Source organism: Oncorhynchus kisutch, linkage group LG13 (assembly GCF_002021735.2).
Source record: "Oncorhynchus kisutch isolate 150728-3 linkage group LG13, Okis_V2, whole genome shotgun sequence".
Taxonomy (NCBI): Eukaryota; Metazoa; Chordata; class Actinopteri; order Salmoniformes; family Salmonidae; genus Oncorhynchus; species Oncorhynchus kisutch.
Genome location: NC_034186.2, coordinates 26,578,290 through 26,599,016, shown reverse-complemented (window position 1 = coordinate 26,599,016; position 20,727 = coordinate 26,578,290). Strand labels below are relative to the sequence as shown.

The following is a 20,727-nucleotide window of genomic DNA, read 5'->3' as shown; positions in this document are numbered from 1 at the left end:
TGAGTGTGCCTGAGCGCAGAATAACTGATGAATTTACGAACATACCAAAGGCAGTCAAGCGCCCAATGTAACTGACTAAAGTTGGATAGCCTGCTAGTTTTTTGGGGGGGTTGATAGCTTGTGAACGTAAATTACTTCCAGACATTGAGAACACTTCACTCTGACAATTTTGCTCGCCATAGCAGAACTAGTTAGGCTGTGTTCATGTTATCTAGAGCGTTAGTGGCTGTAACTGTGTTGCTAGCAACAATTTTTATTCCGTTTTTTGTCAACCTTTACTGACACATGTCATATTCAAAGGATGTTTTGCGTTCGTACATTCAGCAGTTAATCTGTGCTCTGGCAGATACGATTCCAATGTAGTTTCCCCATCTCCTCAAAGTATCACTGGTATAGCTACCAATGTGATCTATTTGTACTTTTACTTCCGCATCTAGATCTTCTGAGCACATAACCACAACTACCACACTGGATGTAGCTAGCTTGTCGTAGATTTTACGATTATCAGGGTCAGTTAGCTACTAGATAATTGAAACAGTTACTGCTTAACTCAGGAAATAGCTAGCTATGTCCAAACCAAAGTTTGTTGTGTTTGACCTGGGTAAATTGAAAATATAACTACTGTAACGTTAGCTAGCTAACTTTATCTAGCTATGTAGCTAGCTAGCAATGTTATGAGAATGAAGACTCAACAAATAGCATACCTTGCTAATACCAAAGCAGAACAATAATATTGTTACCGCTAAAGTAGCTTGTCTAGCTATCTGTCATGTTTTTCTGTCATCCTCCATCATCTCTGTTTTGTTTTTTCCTTATCTCAGATTATACTCTTTGGCCCTTCTGGGTGAATAGCTATGTGGACCCACAATTTCACAAAGACGAAGAGTGAGTTTATTGGTTAAAATCTTGTTGAGTATCAAGCTAATGATGGCTTTAGGCTATATCTTTCTCTAAATCCTCTCCCTTCCAACTCTTACACACATCAGCCATGTCTTTTCAAATTTCAAATAATATCTCATCTGCCTTTCCCGACAGGGGAGTGGTGTTGAATGCAAGGAGGGAGAAAATCCAACTGTTCCCCGAAACAGTGGACATATTGACTTCTCTACATGGCCAAGGGATCCAGATTGGAGTGGCATCACGGTCGGTTCATACAGTGATCAACGAATTGTAAAACAAAATCATGCTATTTTATAATCTGATTAAAAATTTGTTTTAACATCTATGTAAAATGTGTTTAGACAATGGGCATTTCTGTTTTTAGCCTCTAGATGATTGTTTGAAATAACATGCCATTGTAAATCAACATTTTATTTATATTTCTCAGAACAGATGAGGTAGATGGAGCCAATCAGCTGTTGTCCCTCTTCAATCTCAACCAATACATATCCTTCAAGGAAATATACCCGGGGTCAAAGGTCCCTCACTTCAAAAAGTAAGTGTCTGAATTTGAGATTGCTGTGTTCACGTGCTAGTTGGAACTAGGAAACTCTGACATTTCTGACTTTCTATAACTGGTTGTAGTTAATCACGTGCCACTTTAAACAAATGAGCAAATCTGACATTTCTAGCATGTGAATGCAGCATTAACGACCACTACCACTGGACTATTCTTCTGTGAGGATGGAAGTGTGTGTTTGTGTTCATGTCTGGCCGTGAAAGAGTGTTTATAGTGGAACTCACTCTCATTGTGTCTTTGTTCAGGCTCCAGGCAGACAGTGGATTCAAATTCAGTGAGATGATGTTCTTTGATGACGAACACAGGAACATCACAGCAGTCAGTCGACTAGGTACAACTTTCATAACTTTCCACCTCAACTCAAACCAATTTATAATTTCATAAAGTCCACTTTAACTTTGAAGTCATTAAAATGCATGCACAACAGGTAGGTCAAAATATAGATGATTTAAAATGATTCCATATCATGAGTTGACCACGGACATTATGACATGACATCTGTTTTGAAGTATAGCAAATTAGCAAGTACTGTATATTGCGTAAACCATTCACACCCAAAGGAGATAACAACACAAGTACTTTAACTTACCCTGAACTCTGGTTTCTCTCTCAGGTGTGCACTGTGTTCTGGTCCCTGAACTCTGATTTCTCTCTCAGGTGTGCACTGTGTTCTGGTCCCTGAACTCTGGTTTCTCTCTCAGGTGTGCACTGTGTTCTGGTCCCTGAACTCTGGTTCCTCTCTCAGGTGTGCACTGTGTTCTGGTCCCTGAACTCTGGTTTCTCTCTCAGGTGTGCACTGTGTTCTGGTCCCTGAACTCTGGTTTCTCTCTCAGGTGTGCACTGTGTTCTGGTCCCTGAACTCTGGTTTCTCTCTCAGGTGTGCACTGTGTTCTGGTCCCTGAACTCTGGTTCCTCTCTCAGGTGTGCACTGTGTTCTGGTCCCTGAACTCTGGTTTCTCTCTCAGGTGTGCACTGTGTTCTGGTCCCTGAACTCTGGTTCCTCTCTCAGGTGTGCACTGTGTTCTGGTCCCTGAACTCTGGTTTCTCTCTCAGGTGTGCACTGTGTTCTGGTCCCTGAAGGAGTGACTATGAAATTAGTCAATGAAGCGCTTCTGCAGTTCGCCCAGGGTGCAAAATGAGGACTTGAGGACAGAGTTGATGCAATACATACAGTGCCTTGCAAAAGTATTCATCCCCCTTGGCGTTTTTCCTATTTTGTTGCATAACAACCTGTAATTTAAATGGATTTTTATTTGGATTTCATGTAATGGACATACACAAAATAGTCCAAATTGGTAAAGTGAAATTTAAAAAATGACAGAAAAGTGGTGCTTGCATATGTATTCACCCCCTTTGCTATGAAGCCCCTAAATAAGATCTGGTTCAACCAATTACCTTCAGAAGTCACATAATTAGTTAAATAAAGTCCACCTGTGTTCAAGCTAAGTGTCACATAATCTGTCAAATGATCTTAGTATATATATACACCTGTTCTGAAAGGCCCCAGAGTCTGCAACACCACTAAGCAAGGGGCACCACCAAGCAAGCGGCACCATGAAGACCAAGGAGCTCTCCAAACAGGTCAGGGACAAAGTTGTGAAAAAGTGCAGATCAGGGTTGGGTTATACAAAAATATCTGAAACTTTGAACATCCCATGGAGCACCATTAAATCCATTATTAAAAAATGTAAAGAATATGGCAGCACAACAAACCTGCCAAGAGAGGGCCGCCCACTAAAACTCACGGACCAATCAGAGAGGCAACAAAGAGACCATAGATAACCCTCAAGGAGCTGCAAAGCTCCACAGCAGAGATTGGAGTATCTGTCTATAGGACCACTTTAAGCCGTACATTCCACAGTGCTGGGCTTTACGGAAGTGTGACCAGAAAAAAGCCATTGCTTAAAGAAAAAAATAAGCAAACACGTTCACCAAAAAGGCATGTGGGAGACTCCCCAAACATATAGAAGAAGATTTTCTGGTCAGATGAGGCTAAAATTTAGCTTTTTGGCCAGCAAGGAAAACACTATGTCTGGCGCAAACCCAACACCTCTCATCACCCCGACCACAGCATCCCCACAGTGAAGCGTGGTGGCAGCATTAGGCTGTGGGGATGCTTTTCATCGGCATGGACTGGGAAATTGGTCAGAATTGAAGGAATGATGGATGGCACTAAATACAGGGAAATTCTTGAGGGAAACCTGTTTCAGTCTTGCAAAGATTTGTGACTGGGACGGAGGTTCACCTTTCAGCAGGGCAATACCCTAAGCATACTGCTAAAGCAACACTCAAGTGGTTTAAGGGGAAACATTTAAATGTCTTGGAATGGACTAGTAAAAGCCCAGATGTCAATCCAACTGAGAATCTGTGGTCTGACTTAAAGATTGTCACCAAAAGCACACACAAACTTCTACAGATGCACAATCGAGAGCATCCTGGCGGGCTGTATCACCGCCTGGTACGGCAACTGCTCCGCCCACAACCGTAAGGCTCTCCAGAGGGTAGTGAGGTCTGCACAACGCATCACCGGGGGCAAACTACCTGCCCTCCAGGACACCTACACCACCCGATGTTACAGGAAGGCCATAAAGATCATCAAAGACAACAACCACCCGAGCCACTGCCTGTTCACCCCACTATCATCCAGAAGGCGAGGTCAGTACAGGTGCATCAAAGCTGGGACCGAGAGACTGAAAAACAGCTTCTATCTCACGGCCATCAGACTGTTAAACGGCCACCACTAACATTGAGTGGCTGCTGCCAACACACAGACTCAACTCCAGCCACTTTAATAATGGGAATTGATGGGAAATGATGTAAAATATATCACTAGCCACTTTAAACAATGCTACTTAATATAATGTTTACATAACCTACATTATTTATGTCATATGTATATGTATATACTGTACTCTATATCATCTACTGCATCTTTATGTAATACATGTATCACTAGCCACTTTAACTATGCCACTTTGTTTACATACTCATCTCATATGTATATACTGTACTCGATACCATCTACTGCATCTTGCCTATGCCGCTCTGTACCATCACTCATTCACATATCTTTATGTACATATTCTTTATCCTCTTACACTTGTGTGTATAAGACAGTAGTTTTGGAATTGTTAGATTACTTGTTGGTTATTACTGCATTGTCGGAACTAGAAGCACAAGCATTTCGCTGCACTCGCATTAACATCTGCTAACCATGTGCATGTGACAAATAAAATTTGATTTGATTTGAAGATTCTTTATCCCTTTACACTTGTGTGTATAAGGTAGTAGTTTTGGAATTGTTAGGTTAGATTACTCGTTGGTTATTACTGCATTGTCGGAACTAGAAGCACAAGCATTTCACTACACTCACATTAACATCTGCTAACCATGTGTATGTGACAAATACATTTGATTTGATTTTGATTTGAAGATTGCTCTACACCAGCGGAACCCATCTAACTTGATGGAGCTGGAGCAGTTTTGCCTTGAAGAATGGACACATCCCAGTGGCTAGATGTGCCAAGCTTATAGAGACATACCCCAAGAGACTTGCAGCTATGATTGCTGCAAAAGGTGTCTCTACAAAGTATTGAGTTTGCGGGGATGAATAGGTATGCACGCTCAAGGCAAAAAATGTTTTGTCTTATTTCTTGTTTGTTTCACAAAAAAAAATATTTAGCATCTTCAAAGTGGTAGGCATGTTGTGTAAATCAAATGATTCAAACCCCCCAAAAATCCATTTTAATTCCAGATTGTAAGGCAACAAAATAGGAAAAAAATGCTACGGGGTGTGAATACTTTTGCAAGCCACTGTATACTTTACCTCTTGGGACATTGTTGTACTGCCACAAACCTGATTCATACAGAATTTTTTTAAACTCCAGGCTGTGATCTCAAACCTCATTACTTCACTTCATTCAGTGTTACTGCAAGATGAGAGCAATGTTTGAGAAGATGGACGAATGTTTTCTTCATGACTTTTTATGTGTATAATCAACGATACTTCAAGGGTGGGCAGAGCCATGCAATCAATATGTTATACATGTATTGAATTGGAATTCAAGGTACATGAAATAACGTTCTCAGTTTTTTAATTTGACCAATTCTATTACACTTATTATTACTGTTGCAGAGAAAATATATAAAAAAATTATATATAAAAGTATTTTTTTTTATGAATATAGCTGGCTTCATTTTGTCTTATTGCCATATTAATTTATTCTCTATTCCATATCAACTGACAACTGTACCTTGTCAGCTTGGGGGTTTGAACTTGCAACCTTCCGGTTACTAGTACAACGCTCTAACCACTAGGCTACCCTGCCGCCCCATCATCATTATGTATTCTATTTGTCATTAGTTTTGATATTAATGTTCAATACTCAACTCGCATGTTCTATAATTTATGCACTGTTATTTTCTCTAATTTAGCCTTAGACTATTCATTCATAGTTTTAATTTACTCCTCTTTCTCATTGCCTATTCTTCCTAGAAGCCCCAGGACAATCTCCACACCTAATTTTTCTACCCAAAGAACTAAGGATTTTTTTGTCAAATGTATCAAGTACAAATCTAATTCTCATTAAGATGGTTGGTTGATTGAGATTTAATTCCCCTTGGTGATCACATAGAGGCCTGGTGGAACAAACAAATGTCAGTTTGACCAAGGCTCCTGGTCTATGCTAAATGTAGTCGTCACATAGTAATCGAAAGTAACATTGTTATCATTTTAATAGCTCATTCTAAAAGCGATGAGTTTTTTGCAGTAGTAGTAGAAATGAGCCATATTGTTTGCAAATCAGACCATCTTGATCTTTTGGTGGGAAATATTGATTGGTGGTCATATGAATCATTCTTCAGTTAAATTATTCATAGTATAGTCAACAGTAAGATTGCGTGTGTATGTTTTCCCAGTTCCATCTCAGGTTTAAAGAAAGAGCCAGCTTGTGTAGTAGGAAGGGTTGCAAATATGAAAGCAGACCAGAATATCACTACAGCCCTAAAATCAATGAATAGGTTTATATTGCCCAAAATGTTATATCTGAACTATCTGGGGGAAATAACATGTCACGAGACATATTCAACACCAACCATTTAATCACTTCAAATTATGGGTGTCATTTCTTGTATTCAGTGAGTGAAATAATGACAGTGTTACTCATAAAGGGACGCTTTCTTGGTTTGTGTGAAATCCTCCACTGAATAATCACCACATTGCAGAAGTTGATATTTACAAAATGCACATAATCATGTCGCTATAGTAGGAAACATTACACTTTTTACAAGGCTCCTTCAAGGACATATTATCTCAGGTATGTGTGCAAATTGCATAGTGTTTCATAGAATTTACTACTGTGATTATAATTACTGGGAGTTACACAATACATAGCTTGTTGGCTACACAATTCAATTCAGAGGAGCTCCCTCCTGATTGTGAAGCAACATAGCACCTGTATACTACAGTGTGTCTACTAAGATGTTATCATCAGAACAGCTTCCATTTGACTGGATGTAATGTGGACAGATTCTTCAGTCATGCCTATATATTTATATTAACTCCATGTAAAGTGTGCTTTTTAATTTGGTTCAATTCAGCTTAAATGATGCATTTGGGAACACAGTGTTCTGAGTGAGAGTGCCCCTATTAAACTATCTATATTAAATATCACAATTCCATTACATTTTTCATGAGGCCTATTTTCCAACAATGCGGCTTTCAGGGCTGGGAATCAATATTTTAGAAAGTTAATTTTTCATAACTTTAGCTAACTGAATTATTCATATCAGTTACAAGAGAAGTCTAAAAGTGACGGATTTTATATGCTCTTTAATAAACACAGAAGGGTGAGTTCATGAGGTGTGTTGAATGGATCCTCTGGCATGTCTCGGCTGTGCTGCATTGCCAATGAGCAGGAAGTTTAGTCATTGAACAGAACAGAACTTTCTCTCTGAAGTTGTGCATAACACCCTCGTATAGCTTTTAAATTGAATCCGTTGGAGTGTTTCTCTCTCCTTTCCAAACTGCTACTCGGTGTCTTTGATTCGCAGGTTCTCTAAAAATCCCACCTTGAGACCTCTTTTTCTTCACCCACACTCTCTGTTTTGCTTGTGTCATTGACAACCAAACCTTGGCTTCTATCTCCTACCAGTGTCTCCTCCTCCACAGACCTTCTGTCACACTCCTTTTCTTGTTCTCTCTCTTTGATTATCTTCACCAGCCTTTGGAACTTCTGGTCCAACTTGTCTACTGTTTCCCTCACCCTCTCCTCTCTCTCTCCCTCGTTCTCCAGTGAGCTCAGCGACCCCGCTCGGGAGTCCCCCCCCTCAAACTCGTAGGTCTGCAGTGAGTCGTAGGGTGGCTGGGATAGGTCTAAGGTCACCTGGTTCAGACGGTGCTTCAGGAAATCCTCCATCCTCACAGGCAGGGAGGAGTTACAGTTAGCCCCACCCCCTGCCATGTCAGCCACCAGTCCCTGCTCACAACCCCACCCCCTGCCGTATCCAAGCATGCCTCCAGAGAGGGGTAGTAGCTGTGGGGTCAGGTCCCTCCTACTCAGCGCATACATGTTCAGGAATTCTGCACTGCCTGGATACAAAGTAGTCCCGGTCACAGGTATCCCTCCACTGCCCTGGTTTAGTGAACCCACAATGCTGTATGTTGAGTCCCCCAGTAGATTAGTGTGGATGTGATTAGTATTTATCTGGCTAACACCAACAGCGTCTTCATTCTTCTCTGAGCTGGGGAGAGAAGAGGAATCTGTGTCTGTGTCTTCTACTGCAGAGCTAGAAGCTCCGGTGGTGGTGGTAGTGTGGGAGGGAATGAGGTCTGGATTGTTCTCCTGCTGCTCTGATGAAGAGATGCTGCTGCTGTGACTCTGAGATGATGAGCCATTTCGGACAGAATAGGTCAGAACCAGTGCTTCATCTGTCAGTACAGACTCAGGCTGTGTCTGGGGAGGAAATACACAATACTTTTATAACGATTATCAAATACTTTAAAATGAAAAATAGCCTGAGAGATTTACAAAAATAATATTGAGACAGCTGAGGTTGATATTAACAACATTGTTACATCCATTATATATGAAAGCTAATATCTGACTCTGATTGGGCCCTGCTCTGGATGCAGCTGCTGCTGGGTGTCAGTGTTGGTCTCCCTGCCTTCCTCTTTTTCTGTGGGTCTGCTGTTAGCCACCCAGATCTCTGGTCCATCTCTGCTGGGGAACCATGGCTCAGCAGAGTTGAGATGAATCGCCTCAGGCTCCAGTAGATCAAAGGTGCCCTGGTTCTGGATGACTAGGGAGTTATTATCCATGTGGTTGCCAGGAAGCCCATAGGTTCCCATCGGTTTGGCCAGCTGCAGACCTGACTGGAACGGTGTTGGCTCCTTGTGACAGTCTCTGAGGACAGGCAGGGTGTGAATGCTGTAGCAGAGGCGTCCGTACACAGGGGCTGAGCCTGGACGCTGTGGGTCCGCAGTAGAGTGTGGGGTCCGGCTCCAGCTGTACATCATGTCCCTGGCCTGATTCTGCTGGGTATACCATCTGGGGGAAGACAAGAGCATAAGGCAGAGCAACACAGAGACACGTGCACACCCACACTCCCTCACGCATGCTCACACACACACGGCCACAAACAGACGTCACAGCTCACATGTTCCTGCTGTCCTGCATGCTCTCTACTCTGTGCATGCTGTCTACTCTGTGCATGCTCTGGAGCGCGGTGATGTCAAAAGCAGCAGTGTCTGCCTCCCCTCCCCCTTCGTCATCGTAGGTAATGATGTTCTCCCTCACATCCTCCTCCTCAAATGGGGAGTGGGAGTCTTGCTTCTGATGCCGCAGAGACAGAGACAGAGCACACACCACTGGGGGAGAGAGAGAGAGGCACATTATCGTAAATACCACACACTGACACTGCAGTCCATTTCACGGGATACTGATCTTCAGACAGACAGACACAGGCAGTATACTGAGAACAGTAGAAACAGGCATGTGTACTATACATCAGACAGTAGACCTCAAGTCTTACCTAGCAGTGTAGTGACACAGGCCAGAAGGGCCAGCAGGGTGACCATACTGAAGATCAGTGATGGAGAGGTTGAGGGCCGGGGCAGACATACCGTCTGTCTCTCCCAGCCCCTGTCCCTCTGTCTCCCCTGCTCCTCGGCCCGCATGCCCCCTCTCAGACAGGGACATACGTTCACGGTGACCGTCCCGGTGTTGGTGAGGCCTGACGCCCCATCCCGCAGCACAATGGGCACGTACAGGGTGAGGAGGGAGAAGGAGAAGTCAGGGAGGGGCTGCAGTGCCGACTGGAGAACAAGGCTGGCTGTGGCACCTGGGATTGAATAAGACAATAACACCAGAAACTCAAGTCAGTCATCAGGTCACTTGTACATGAATGCCATTCTCCAGTTATACGTCAAAATATGAATTTCAGTTAACTTCAACAGGCCTATATCGTTACTGTAAGATGCAGGCGCACTGTCATCAAGCATGTAAAATAAAAATAAGCATATTGTCAATGATAATCCAGTTGCAGAATTTCTGATTTGACATAAGGGGTTTGAGGAGGGTGACAGCTTGACATAGAGGTTGAACATAGCTAGAATTCACCTCCACTCTCCCTGATGGTGAGGTTTAGAGCAGAGCTGGACTCTGGAGGGATGCTGAAGTGGATGGTGACACCCTGTCCTCCCTGGTCCCTATCCACTGCCCTCACCACCTGAACAACCTGCGAGACAGAGCAGAGAGAGGAGAACTTCTATTGGACCTCACAAGCTAGGTTTCCATCCAATTGGCGACAGATTTTCATACGAATATTCAAAAATCTGCATAAATAATATATGTACATTTTCCCACCAGAGATGTGATTCCATCAAATTGACTTGTTGTGGATAAAATTCTGTGCATGAAGCATTGACATTAAAGCCAGTAGATGGTGATAGCGCTGACGTCATCCATGTATTCCTTTGGAAAACTCTCGATGGCGTATGAAGACGGAAGTATTTGAATTTGAAGAACGCCATATTGCCACAGAACAATAAGCTAGATGTTTCAACAGATGTATAAATCTGAAGCCTCCTGTTGACATTTTCCCCCACCAACAAATGGCCCAGTGGCCGGAAGTGGGAGAAGATGGAGAGAGATGGATTTTGGCTGTCATTCTGCTAATTCTCTCATCAATGAAACATTTGATCTCAATACAGTTTTCTTTTCCTGAAAACTATAATCTGTAGTGGGCTAAGTTTGGTAAACTTTACCCTTTGCCAAAGTTTCAATATGTTTTATTGTTTAGTAGGAGTGCAAGGGCGAATTTAGTTATTGCACACGCTCACTTCATAGAGTAGGCGTTTCCTAATGGAAATATTCAAATACATGCTAGAACATTCCAAAAGGATCTCGCTAGCTCGTGCTTGGCTTGGCCCACCTCCTTGCTTGTTTTGCCCACTATGATTAATTTGCTCCCATGGGAAACGACAGGCTGTGGTCTATCTTGGGTTAGTTGTAAAAATCTTTGATATTGCTGAATGGGTTTGAATGGCACCATAAAATCATGGTGAAAGTGACCGTAACTAGCACAGGATCAATGTTGATGTAATTGTCTTCATCCTGCCTGAGAGAGTTAACTGGGAACCTCATTGTAGCCTATGGGTCAGCATGTAGTCCTGCGAGACAACAAATTTAGTAGTCAGAATGGATCTCTATTTAATCTCGATTTGTAGCGAACTTGAAAATAATTCACCGTGGGGATCGAATTTGATCATAAAAAGCCCATTTTAGATCCCAAAATGGGGGTCAATTTTTGGGGGTGTTTGGCCGTTCTGATGATCGTAATTTACATAGGCTTTCTAGGTCAGACCAGGGCTTTTGGCACCGCTAGGTTGCTACTACTGAGGTATAATATGAACAGTTGCTACGCAGTAGCCGTCCAACAGAGCTCGTGACTTCACGCTCCAGACCGGACATTTTACTTACAAATTTCCATCATTACATTTTTTATCTGATGTACTTTAATCGCATAAAAAAAGGTTGGATGGAAACCTGGTTACAGCCACATAACTCCAAATCAAATCAAATTTTATTTGTCACATACACATGGTTAGCAGATGTTAATGCGAGTGTAGCAAAATGCTTGTGCTTCTAGTTCCGACCATGCAGTAAAATCTAACAAGTAATCTAACCTAACAATTTCACAACAACCTCCTTATACACACAAGTGTAAAAGAATGAATAAGAGTATGTACATAAAAATAAATGAATGAGTGATGGCCGAACGGCACAGGCAAGATGCAGTAGATGGTACAGAGTACAATATATACATATGAGATGAGTAATGTAGGGTATGTAAACAATATATAAAGTGCTATTGTTTAAAGTGGTTAGTGATACATTTATTACATAAATATTTCCATTATTAAAGTGGCTGGAGTTGAGTCAGTGTGTTGCCAGCAGCCACTCAATGTTAATGATGGCTGTTTAACAGTCTGATGGCCTTGAGATAGAAGCTATTTTTCAGTCTCTCGGTCCCCGCTTTGATGCACCTGTACTGACCTCGCCTTCTGGATGATAGCGGAGTGAACAGGCAGTGGCTCGGGTGGTTGTTGTCCGTATTGATCTTTTTGGCATTCCTGTGACATCGGTTGGTGTAGGTGTCCTGGAGGGCAGATAGTTTTCCCCTGGTGATGCGTTGTGCAGACCTCACTACCCTCTGGAGAGCCTTACGGTTATGGGCGGAGCAGTTGCTGTACCAGGCGGTGAATGTGGATAGGGGGCTGCTCCCTCTGATGTTTCCTGAAGTCCACGATCATCTCTGTTGTTTTGTTGACATTGAGTGTGAGGTTATTTTCCTGACACCACACTCCGAGGGCCCGCACCTCCTCCCTGTATGCTGTCTCGTCGTTGTTGGTAATCAAGCCTACCACTGTAGTGTCGTCTGCAAACTTGATGTGCATGGCCACGCAGTCGTGGGTGAACAGGGAGTACAGGAGAGGGCTGAGGACGCACCCTTGTGGGGCCCCAGTGTTGAGGATCAGCGGGGTGGAGATGTTGTTACCTACCCTCACCACCTGGGGGCGGCCTGTCAGGAAGTCCAGGACCCAGTTGCACAGAGCGGGGTCGAAACCCAGGGTCTCGAGCTTAATGACGAGTTTGGAGGGTACTATTGTGTTAAATGCTGAGCTGTAATCGATGAACAGCATTCTTACATAGGTATTCCTCTTGTCCAGATTGGTTAGGGCAGTGTGCAGAGTGATTGTGTCATTTGTGGACCAATTGGGGCAGTAAGCAAATTGGAGTGGGTCTAGGGTGTCAGGTAGGGTGGAGGTGATATGGTCCTTGACTAGTCGGTTGGTGTATGTGTCCTGGAGGGCAGGTATTTTGCCCCCGGTGATGCGTTGTGCAAACCTCACTACGCTCTGGAGAGCCTTACGGTTATAGGTGGAGCAGTTGCCGTCTCAAAGTACGTCTCAAAGCACTTCATGATGACAGAAGTGAGTTCTACGGGGCGGTAGTCATTGAGCTCAGTTACCTTAGCTTTCTTGTGAACAGGAACAATGGTGGTCCTCTTGAAGCATGTGGGAACAGCAGACTGGGATAAGGATTGATTGAATATGTCCGTAAACACACCAGCCAGCTGGTGTCCAATGGCATTGGATAAACATTTGATAATAATAACTCAGCCAAGAGCAATGGAGAAAAAGAACTCTGGAGAAACAGGACTCATTACACCAATAAGGTGAAGAAGAAAAACAGAAACAGTGATCTGACATCAATTGCTCTTGAGTCAAAAGGAGACGGAATAAAAGGAATAGGAAATCTTCAAAGACTTCTACAAATAATTGTACTGAAGGTTGTAATCAGAAATTAGCATTAAGGTTTTCAGCATGCAGGGCTATAGATAGACAGACTGATAAAGTGGAGTGTCAAAGTTACATGGGTAAGTGTTAGCAGCACTGACCTGTCCAGGGGTACTGGAGTCACACACAGATGTTGTGTACTGTCTGTCCAACTCTGGTGCATTATCATTCTGGTCCAGTGTCTCTATGGCAACCACAACCCTGGTCACAAGGTTTGGATTGTCTAGAAAAGGAAAGGAGTGCCTAGTGAGTTTAACTTCAACTTCATCACAGCTATCACCAGGGCTACAATGAGTGATATGAGGGAGAACATGAATCTGTACTAAGCCAGAGTGAAGGTATTGTCTGTGGGTAGCTGGGCCTGAAAGGACTTGAATCTCATACCTCTCTGTGTGGCGATGACAGTGATATTATGCCATTGCTCACGCTCCCGGTCCAACTCCATCACCGTGGTGATAAGGCCGCTGTCAGAAGTAATACGGAACAGAGCCTCCAGGTCAGACTGGGGATCAATGGAGTACCTGAGAGAGAGACGGGGGCGGGGAGGCGGAGAGAGAATAGTTTGAGTAAAGAAAATGTGAGTGAGTGACAGACACACAGACAGATGGACGGACTTACGGACGGACGGACAGACAGACTGACGGGCTGACTAAGTGAGTGTAGCCTACCTGATGTTTGTGCTTTGTCCTGTGTCTGGGTCAACAGCAGATACTCGGCCCACGCTGCAGACAGGAGGACAGTTCTCAGACACATCCAGACGGTAACGGGATCGGGAGAAGCGGGGGGGCTCGTCTGCGTTGAGGACCATGACCCATACGGTCGCACAGTCCTTAAAGGGACCCTTCCGTAGAAACCGTGCATCCACCATGGGGTTCACAACTTCCACTGAGAATGAGAATGAACTGCGACTCTCATAGTCCAGCAACTGAGGAGAGAAATACAGCCAATTATGTTTTACTATACTTTTCTATAACCATTTTTGTCTATTATTTATCTGTCTCCTTTGCTTCCTCTCTATCACCCTCCCTAACTCGGACACTCTTTCTTCCCCTCTTTTCATCGTACCGTTTTCCTACCCTTGTTCCATAATTATTTCGCTCCCACATTCACTCATCATCACCTCATCCTATCTCATACTCTCACGCTTGTCACACAAACTTTGTTAAATGGAGCTTGAGATGCCCCATGTACTCAACACCACACTGAAGAATACACAGGCTCACAGCTTATTTTCCGGTTTGTGATTTAAATTCAACTGCTAGTCGGAATCTTTCATTTATGAATTAGTTGTGCATAAATTTCATTGTATTTGAATCTCCTTTTTTGTCTATTACTTATTTTCAAGTTATCCACAGTGAGACAATGTTTTGTTTGAGATAATTAAAGGCATTCTCTGGAACTCTTGTACACTTTTTAGCCAGTAGGTTAGAAAGCACTCGAGACAAAATATGTCCCCCAAAAATTGCGTAGTACATCACATATTTTCTCTCACGCTCTGCTCTTTGTGCATCATGTGCATCTTGCTAGCTGTCACTCATATGGCGAGGGGCTGAAGCTCATTGGTTGAACTCGAATTGCTTGGGGTCTGGCCCATGCGGGGGAAAATGGAGCAGCGTCCAGAAAAACAGTTGCCTTCAAATTAGGGATTTTCGTGGTCAAAAGTGGGAGGTTTAAAAAATACTTAGTAGTCACCAATGTTCCGGAGGATGTCTTTAAATTTGCAGGACTCGTGCAACCACACAACAGGATTGCAAGGGAAAACTGTTAAATGACTGTTTCCAGGGCCTCCCGGGTGGCGCAGTGGTGCCACCACAGACTCTGGGTTCGCGCCCAGGCTCTGGTGGCTTGGTTGGGTTGTGTATCGGACTTTCAACCTTCGTCTCTCCCGAGCCCATACGGGAGATGTAGCGATGAGACAAGACAGCAGCCGCTAAACAATTGGATACCACGAAATTGGGGTAAAAAATATTGATATATTTTTTTTACAGATCACATGGGTATACTGTCTGTTCATCATCATGGCTATCAAATGGCATATAACACGTAGCTTGATAGGAGTGTGTATTATAGGCCTATCAGACCTGTCTGAGGATCCACAATTATTTTAATTTTTTTACTGTTTCCAGACCAAATATTTATTCAAAGCATCCTATTACCAGGCCTGATTATGACTGACTGAAGTCTCTGCAGGCAACACTGTCCTGCTGTTTTAAATGTTTTTCACTGAATGAACTTCCTGGTAAGAGTGCCATGGAGGAGCTATGCTTAGTTTAGCCCCTCATTTTACACCATTGTGGATGTTTTTGACTTGAGTCTGATTAAGAGCTAAATGCAGTATAAATCTGGTCTCCATTATTTATTTCTCACCTTGTTTAGTACAATGACAGCTTCTTGGTCTCTTCCGGTGATGTTAAATGTGTCTCCCTCCTCTCCATCCAGGATGGTATATTCCAGCATGGCATTATCTCCCAGATCAGCATCTGTTGCTGAGAGGCGACCCACCTCCACCCCTGGTGCTGCCAGCTCAGAGATAGAGAACGACCAGGCACCTACAGACAAACAGACAGAGAGAGAGAAAGAAAGAGCGAGAGAGAAAGAGAGAGAAAGAGAGAGAGCGAGACCACACAGATGAGTGACTGGCATGACTAACTAAACATACCATTTAGACCATAAAATGATAGAGTAGTCATCCAGTAGTCCTCAGGGAAAATGTTTACAGTAATGATAAGTGGAGGGAGAGTAGATGGACAGCAGGAGAGTAGGAGAGGGAAAGTCAGAAAAATAGGGACACAGTATAGAGGAATGTATTGTGTCTCAGAGCATTATATTTGGCAGTGATTCTATTGTCTATTGGAGCAGAAACGACTGAACTTTAGATGAAATATTAATAGAATAGAATGTGGAAGCTCTTGGATAAGAAAAGACTGACATTATCTCTCACTGTTTTTCATGAAGAGCTAGCTTAGTGCTGTTGAGGACCCTAATAGAGCAATCTCAAGATGTTATTCATTCAGATTGATGACAATGATAATAATAATGATGATGAATACGATGGTGATGATGATGAAAAGGTAAGCAGCTCATTCATGGAATGTATTCAATGATGAAGGAAGCGCCACATGCACATATCAAGCAACACTGCCTAAAATGAAATCAAAATCAACTATTAGCACAGTAGTCTCTTCTCACAGCTGCTGTGTGACAACCCTGGCAGAGGACACCCTAAAGGTGCACATAGCAGCAGAGAGATCAGTGCACCTTCACAAGTGCCACAGTACAAGGCATTTCATCACTAATCACACACACACACAAATGGAGCATTACTAGGCGGTAATACATGACAAATGCCAATAACAAAACAGTAACAGTAATGTTGCTCACTCTTTCTGAAGTGAGGGGGGTTGTCGTTGACATCACTCAGCCTCACAGTGACTGTGGTCGTCCCTGACATCCCCCCCAGGTGCCCCCCCATGTCTTTGGCCTCAAGTACTACCAGATAGGTGTCCTGACTCTCCCTGTCCATGTCAGTTACAGCAGTACGTAGGACACCTGGCAGAGAGGAAAAGGAGAGGACATAGGACAGTAAATTACCCCATTACAATGACATGGACAGCTAAAGGGACAAGCAGACTGTACCAGGATGAGTTATCTGCTTTAATATCACATATCGCTATGTCACAAGCTTTTATGTACATAGAATACCTGTAGACTGTCTATGGCTGTACATACAGGCAAACAGAAGTGCACAATGTTGTATCTTTACAGATCACATGGGCATACTGTAGTCTGATCATCATCATGGCTATCAAATGGCATATAACACATAGCTTGATAGGAGTGTGTATTATAGGCCTATCAGACCTGTCTGAGGATCCACAGAGAAATACTGCTGGCCCTGGGTCACAGCATACACCAGCCTGGCACTGTTACCATACGTAGGGTCATCTGCATCCGTGGCTGTCACCTGGATTATGGATGTACCTGTTAGAGAGAGATGGAGTGGTGAGACTTCAGGAATGACTAATAAGCCCTTGAGATAGCCTGACCAGACTGTAATGTAAACCACAGATCAGGACCGGAGACCTGTCAGTCACATGTAGTACCTATATTGGCCATCTCGGGCACAGTGGCGGTGTAGGGCTCATTCTGGAAGACAGGTGGGTTGTCGTTGATATCCTGAACTCTGATGATGAACGTGGACGAGGGTTCGAGGGCGTGGCCTGTCTGGCGGTTGGTTGCTGTAGCAATCAGGCGGTACTGGTCCTTGTCCTCTCGGTCCAGGGACTTGGTGACGTGGATGTTTCCTGTGTTCCCGTCGATGACAAACACAGACCCCACCCCCTCTCCTTCTAATATGTACTTAGTACGCCCATCGCCCCTGTCCATGTCTGTGTGCAGCTGGAGGAGATGGGTATGGACAGAAAATAAAGTCATAACAGTAATCTAGCCATTCTGCTTTGAGCCTTGCTTAATGAGCGACTTTTGTTCTCTCTGCCCTATTCTCTAAAACGCCAGAGTTTATAGTTTAACTGATGCTTTTGATATATTGTGTCTGAGCCACCACTGACACAGACAATGCATTCCTCATCAGCGCCATTTATCATCAACCTAAACAAAAACATGTGATTGTGAAATGAGCGATTGAATCAAGCTCCAGATGTGGTATTCAGTGAGTGTGAATTGAATGGCACCAGGTGTGAAAGGGACAGAGGGGAGCTGAATGAGTACTGATGCGTACCGCTAATTAACTCATTGGACCAAGCAGGCCACTGGGATTGTTAGGGGGTGAAAGTACATGACTGTGGACAGTGGCCCCAAATGTCCTGCTCACACATGCAGAACACTGACAGCCCAATGTGTCCATCTGTATGTGTCACTCTTTCTGTCTTCTGTTCTGTTAGGTTCTGTCCATCTGTCTGTTTCCTTTCCCTCTCTGAATCCATCTGTTTGCTTGTCTCTGTATCTCCCCTTAACATTGTTTTTCTGTCACCCTCTCTCTCTCTCTGGGAACGTGCCTCTCTCTCTGACAGTCCATCTGCCCATCTGTTTCTCTCTCTCTCTTTCTTCATCTGTATCTCTATCTGTCTCTGTTTACTTTGCAGTAAACAGTGCTTGCTTGTTCAGTATTTAATGGCAGTAGGGGGACATTTACAGGGAGCTGGTTGGGTAAAAGGCCAGACACACAGAAATAGAAAGCTACAAGGATTACTCAAGCCTTCATCACACAGGGCTTTCTGAACAGGAACCTCAACATCTCACTCCCCTTAAGGCACATCTGCACATGTTCATAATCTACTATTCATATCACATAATTTCCTCCGCTCTGCTGCGGACCCTCCGTAAAAGACCAACACAACCTCTATCTTAAACCCTTTATTTTAACTAAACTCAGCAAAAAAAAGAAATGTCCTCTCACTGTCAACTGCGTTTATTTTCAGCAAACTTAACATGTGTAAATATTTGTATGAACAAAACAAGATTCAACAACTGAGACATAAGCTGAACAAGTTTCACAGACATGTGACTAACAGAAATGGAATAATGTGTCCCTGAACAAAGGGGGGGTCAAAATCAACAGTAACAGTCAGTATCTGGTGAGGTCACCAGATGCATTAAGTAGTGCAGTGCATCTCCTCCTCATGGACTGCACCAGATTTGCCAGTTCTTGCTGTGAGATGTTAACCCACTCTTCCACCAAGGCACCTACAAGTTCCCGTACATTTCTGGGGGAATGGTCCTAGCCTCACCCTCCGATCCAACAGGTCCCAGACGTGCTCAATGGGATTGAGATCCGGGCTCTTCGCTGGCCATGGCAGAACACTAACATTCCTGTCTTGCAGGAAATCACGCACAGAGCGAGCAGTATGGCTGGTGACATTGTCACGTAGGAGGGTCATGTCAGGATGAGACCGCAGGAAGGGTACAACATGAGGGAGGAGGATGTTTTCCCTGTAACGCACAGCGTTGAGATTGCAAGCTTAGTCTGATGATGATGTGACACACCGCCCCATTCCTTTGACAATAAACGCGAATCCGACCATCACCCAAGTTGAGACAAAACCACGACTCGTCAGTGAAGAGCACTTTTTGTTAGTCCTGTCTGGTCCAGTGACGGTGGGTTTGTGCCCATAGGCGATGTTGTTGCCGGTGATGTCTGGTGAGGACCTGCCTTACAACAGGCCTACAAGCCCTCAGTCCAGCCTCTCTCAGCCTATTGCGGACAGTCTGAGCACTGATGGAGGGATTGTGCTTTGCTGGTGTAACTCAGGCAGTTGTTGTTGCCATCCTGTACCTGTCCCGCAGGTGTGATGTTCGGATGTACTGATCCTGTGCAGATGTTGTTCCACGTGGTCTGTCACTGCGAGGACGATCAGCTGTCCAGCCTGTCTCCCTGTAGCGCAGTCTTAGGCATCTCACAGTACGGACATTGTAATTTATTGCCCTGGCCACATCTGCAGTCCTCATGCCTCCTTGCAACATGCCTAAGGCACGTTCATGCAGATGAGCAGGGACCCTGGGCATCTTTCTTTTGGTGTTTTTATCAGAGTCAGTAGAAAGGCCTCTTTAGTGTCCTAAGTTTTCATAACTGTGACCTTAATTGCCTACCGTCTGTAAGCTGTTAGTGTCTTAACGACTGCTCCACAGGTGCATGTTCATTAATTGTGTATGGTTCATTGAACAAGCATGGGAAACAGTGTGTAAACCCTTTACAATGAAGATCTGTGAAGTTATTTGGACATTTACGAATTATCTTTGAAAGTCAGGGTCCTGAAAAAGGGACCATTCTTTTTTTGCTGAGTTTATAATAAACAGAATGGGTTGTTTGATATTTACTGAGCAGTATACTGCAGGTTTTTACATTAATATGGACACAGCTTTGTGGTCAAACTATGGTTGTTATATTTATCACATGAGAATTAAATTCAAGACAAGCCACAGGCAAGGAACATTGTTCATGTTATTATGTCACATAAGCCTGGAGAGAGCAAGAGCAAAAGAGTATTATGGCCCCATGGGACTTAAATCACATAGATGTGCATTTCTTCTACACAAAAACACCAAAGGGATGCATAAACACATTGGTAAACATGTCAACTGTAATTCATAAACCACAGGTGTATACAGCCGTAGTACACAAGTGTCTCTGGGTGTGAGTGTGTGTGTGTGATGTGTGTGTTAGAGAGAGAGCAAGAAAAAGAGAGTGTATATGTGTGTAGTTGAGCGTGCAGTTAGGGATTAAAGAAACACATGATAACACACAGTAAGAAATGGTAGATGAGGGAGTAGGGGGTTTATTCTCTCCAACACCCCCCTCCTCTTCTTCCTCCTTGAATCTGCTTTTATTTGTATTCCTCACATCACCACGATAGACATCTTTGTCATTCTTCCATCCCACTCTCCTAAAAAA

The 20,727-nt window shown here is 43.7% G+C and overlaps 2 protein-coding genes across 3 annotated transcripts in view; one reads left to right on the top strand and one right to left on the bottom strand.

Annotated features, from left to right (window-relative positions):
• Window positions 1–2: 2 nt before the first annotated feature.
• On the top strand, window positions 3–3,033 carry mdp1 (magnesium dependent phosphatase 1). 2 transcript variants are annotated; one of them, XM_020497582.2, is made up of 6 exons: window positions 3–601; window positions 822–885; window positions 1,036–1,143; window positions 1,328–1,435; window positions 1,705–1,790; window positions 2,073–2,622. In XM_020497582.2, exons 1-6 carry the CDS (start codon window positions 568–570, stop codon window positions 2,102–2,104), a joined length of 432 nt encoding a protein of 143 aa, XP_020353171.1. In that variant the 5' UTR covers window positions 3–567; the 3' UTR covers window positions 2,105–2,622. The 2 variants fall into 2 exon arrangements, with proteins under 2 accessions (XP_020353171.1, XP_031641753.1); XM_031785893.1 differs by having other exon boundaries at window positions 11–601; window positions 2,513–3,033.
• Window positions 3,034–6,348: 3,315 nt separating this feature from the next.
• LOC109902698 (cadherin-2) overlaps window positions 6,349–20,727 on the bottom strand; it is a 30,919-nt gene continuing 16,540 nt past the window's right edge. The window contains exons 3-14 of the mRNA XM_020499282.2: window positions 17,423–17,717; window positions 17,181–17,300; window positions 16,701–16,868; window positions 15,687–15,868; window positions 13,988–14,244; window positions 13,704–13,840; window positions 13,421–13,542; window positions 10,078–10,195; window positions 9,491–9,799; window positions 9,116–9,326; window positions 8,565–9,006; window positions 6,349–8,412 (exon numbers count right to left, since the gene is read on the bottom strand). Of these exons, the coding sequence (XP_020354871.2) occupies window positions 7,516–8,412; window positions 8,565–9,006; window positions 9,116–9,326; window positions 9,491–9,799; window positions 10,078–10,195; window positions 13,421–13,542; window positions 13,704–13,840; window positions 13,988–14,244; window positions 15,687–15,868; window positions 16,701–16,868; window positions 17,181–17,300; window positions 17,423–17,717 (3,258 nt within the window). The 3' untranslated portion in view covers window positions 6,349–7,515. The remainder of the gene's footprint in view (window positions 8,413–8,564; window positions 9,007–9,115; window positions 9,327–9,490; window positions 9,800–10,077; window positions 10,196–13,420; window positions 13,543–13,703; window positions 13,841–13,987; window positions 14,245–15,686; window positions 15,869–16,700; window positions 16,869–17,180; window positions 17,301–17,422; window positions 17,718–20,727) is intronic.

Coding starts and splice junctions, on each gene's coding strand:
- mdp1 (XM_031785893.1), top strand. CDS start 568: ATGTCCAAACCAAAGTTTGTTGTGTTTGACCTGG. Junction 602..821: donor GTTTGTTGTGTTTGACCTGG/GTAAATTGAAAA, acceptor TCCTTATCTCAG/ATTATACTCTTTGGCCCTTC. Junction 886..1,035: donor CAATTTCACAAAGACGAAGA/GTGAGTTTATTG, acceptor CTTTCCCGACAG/GGGAGTGGTGTTGAATGCAA.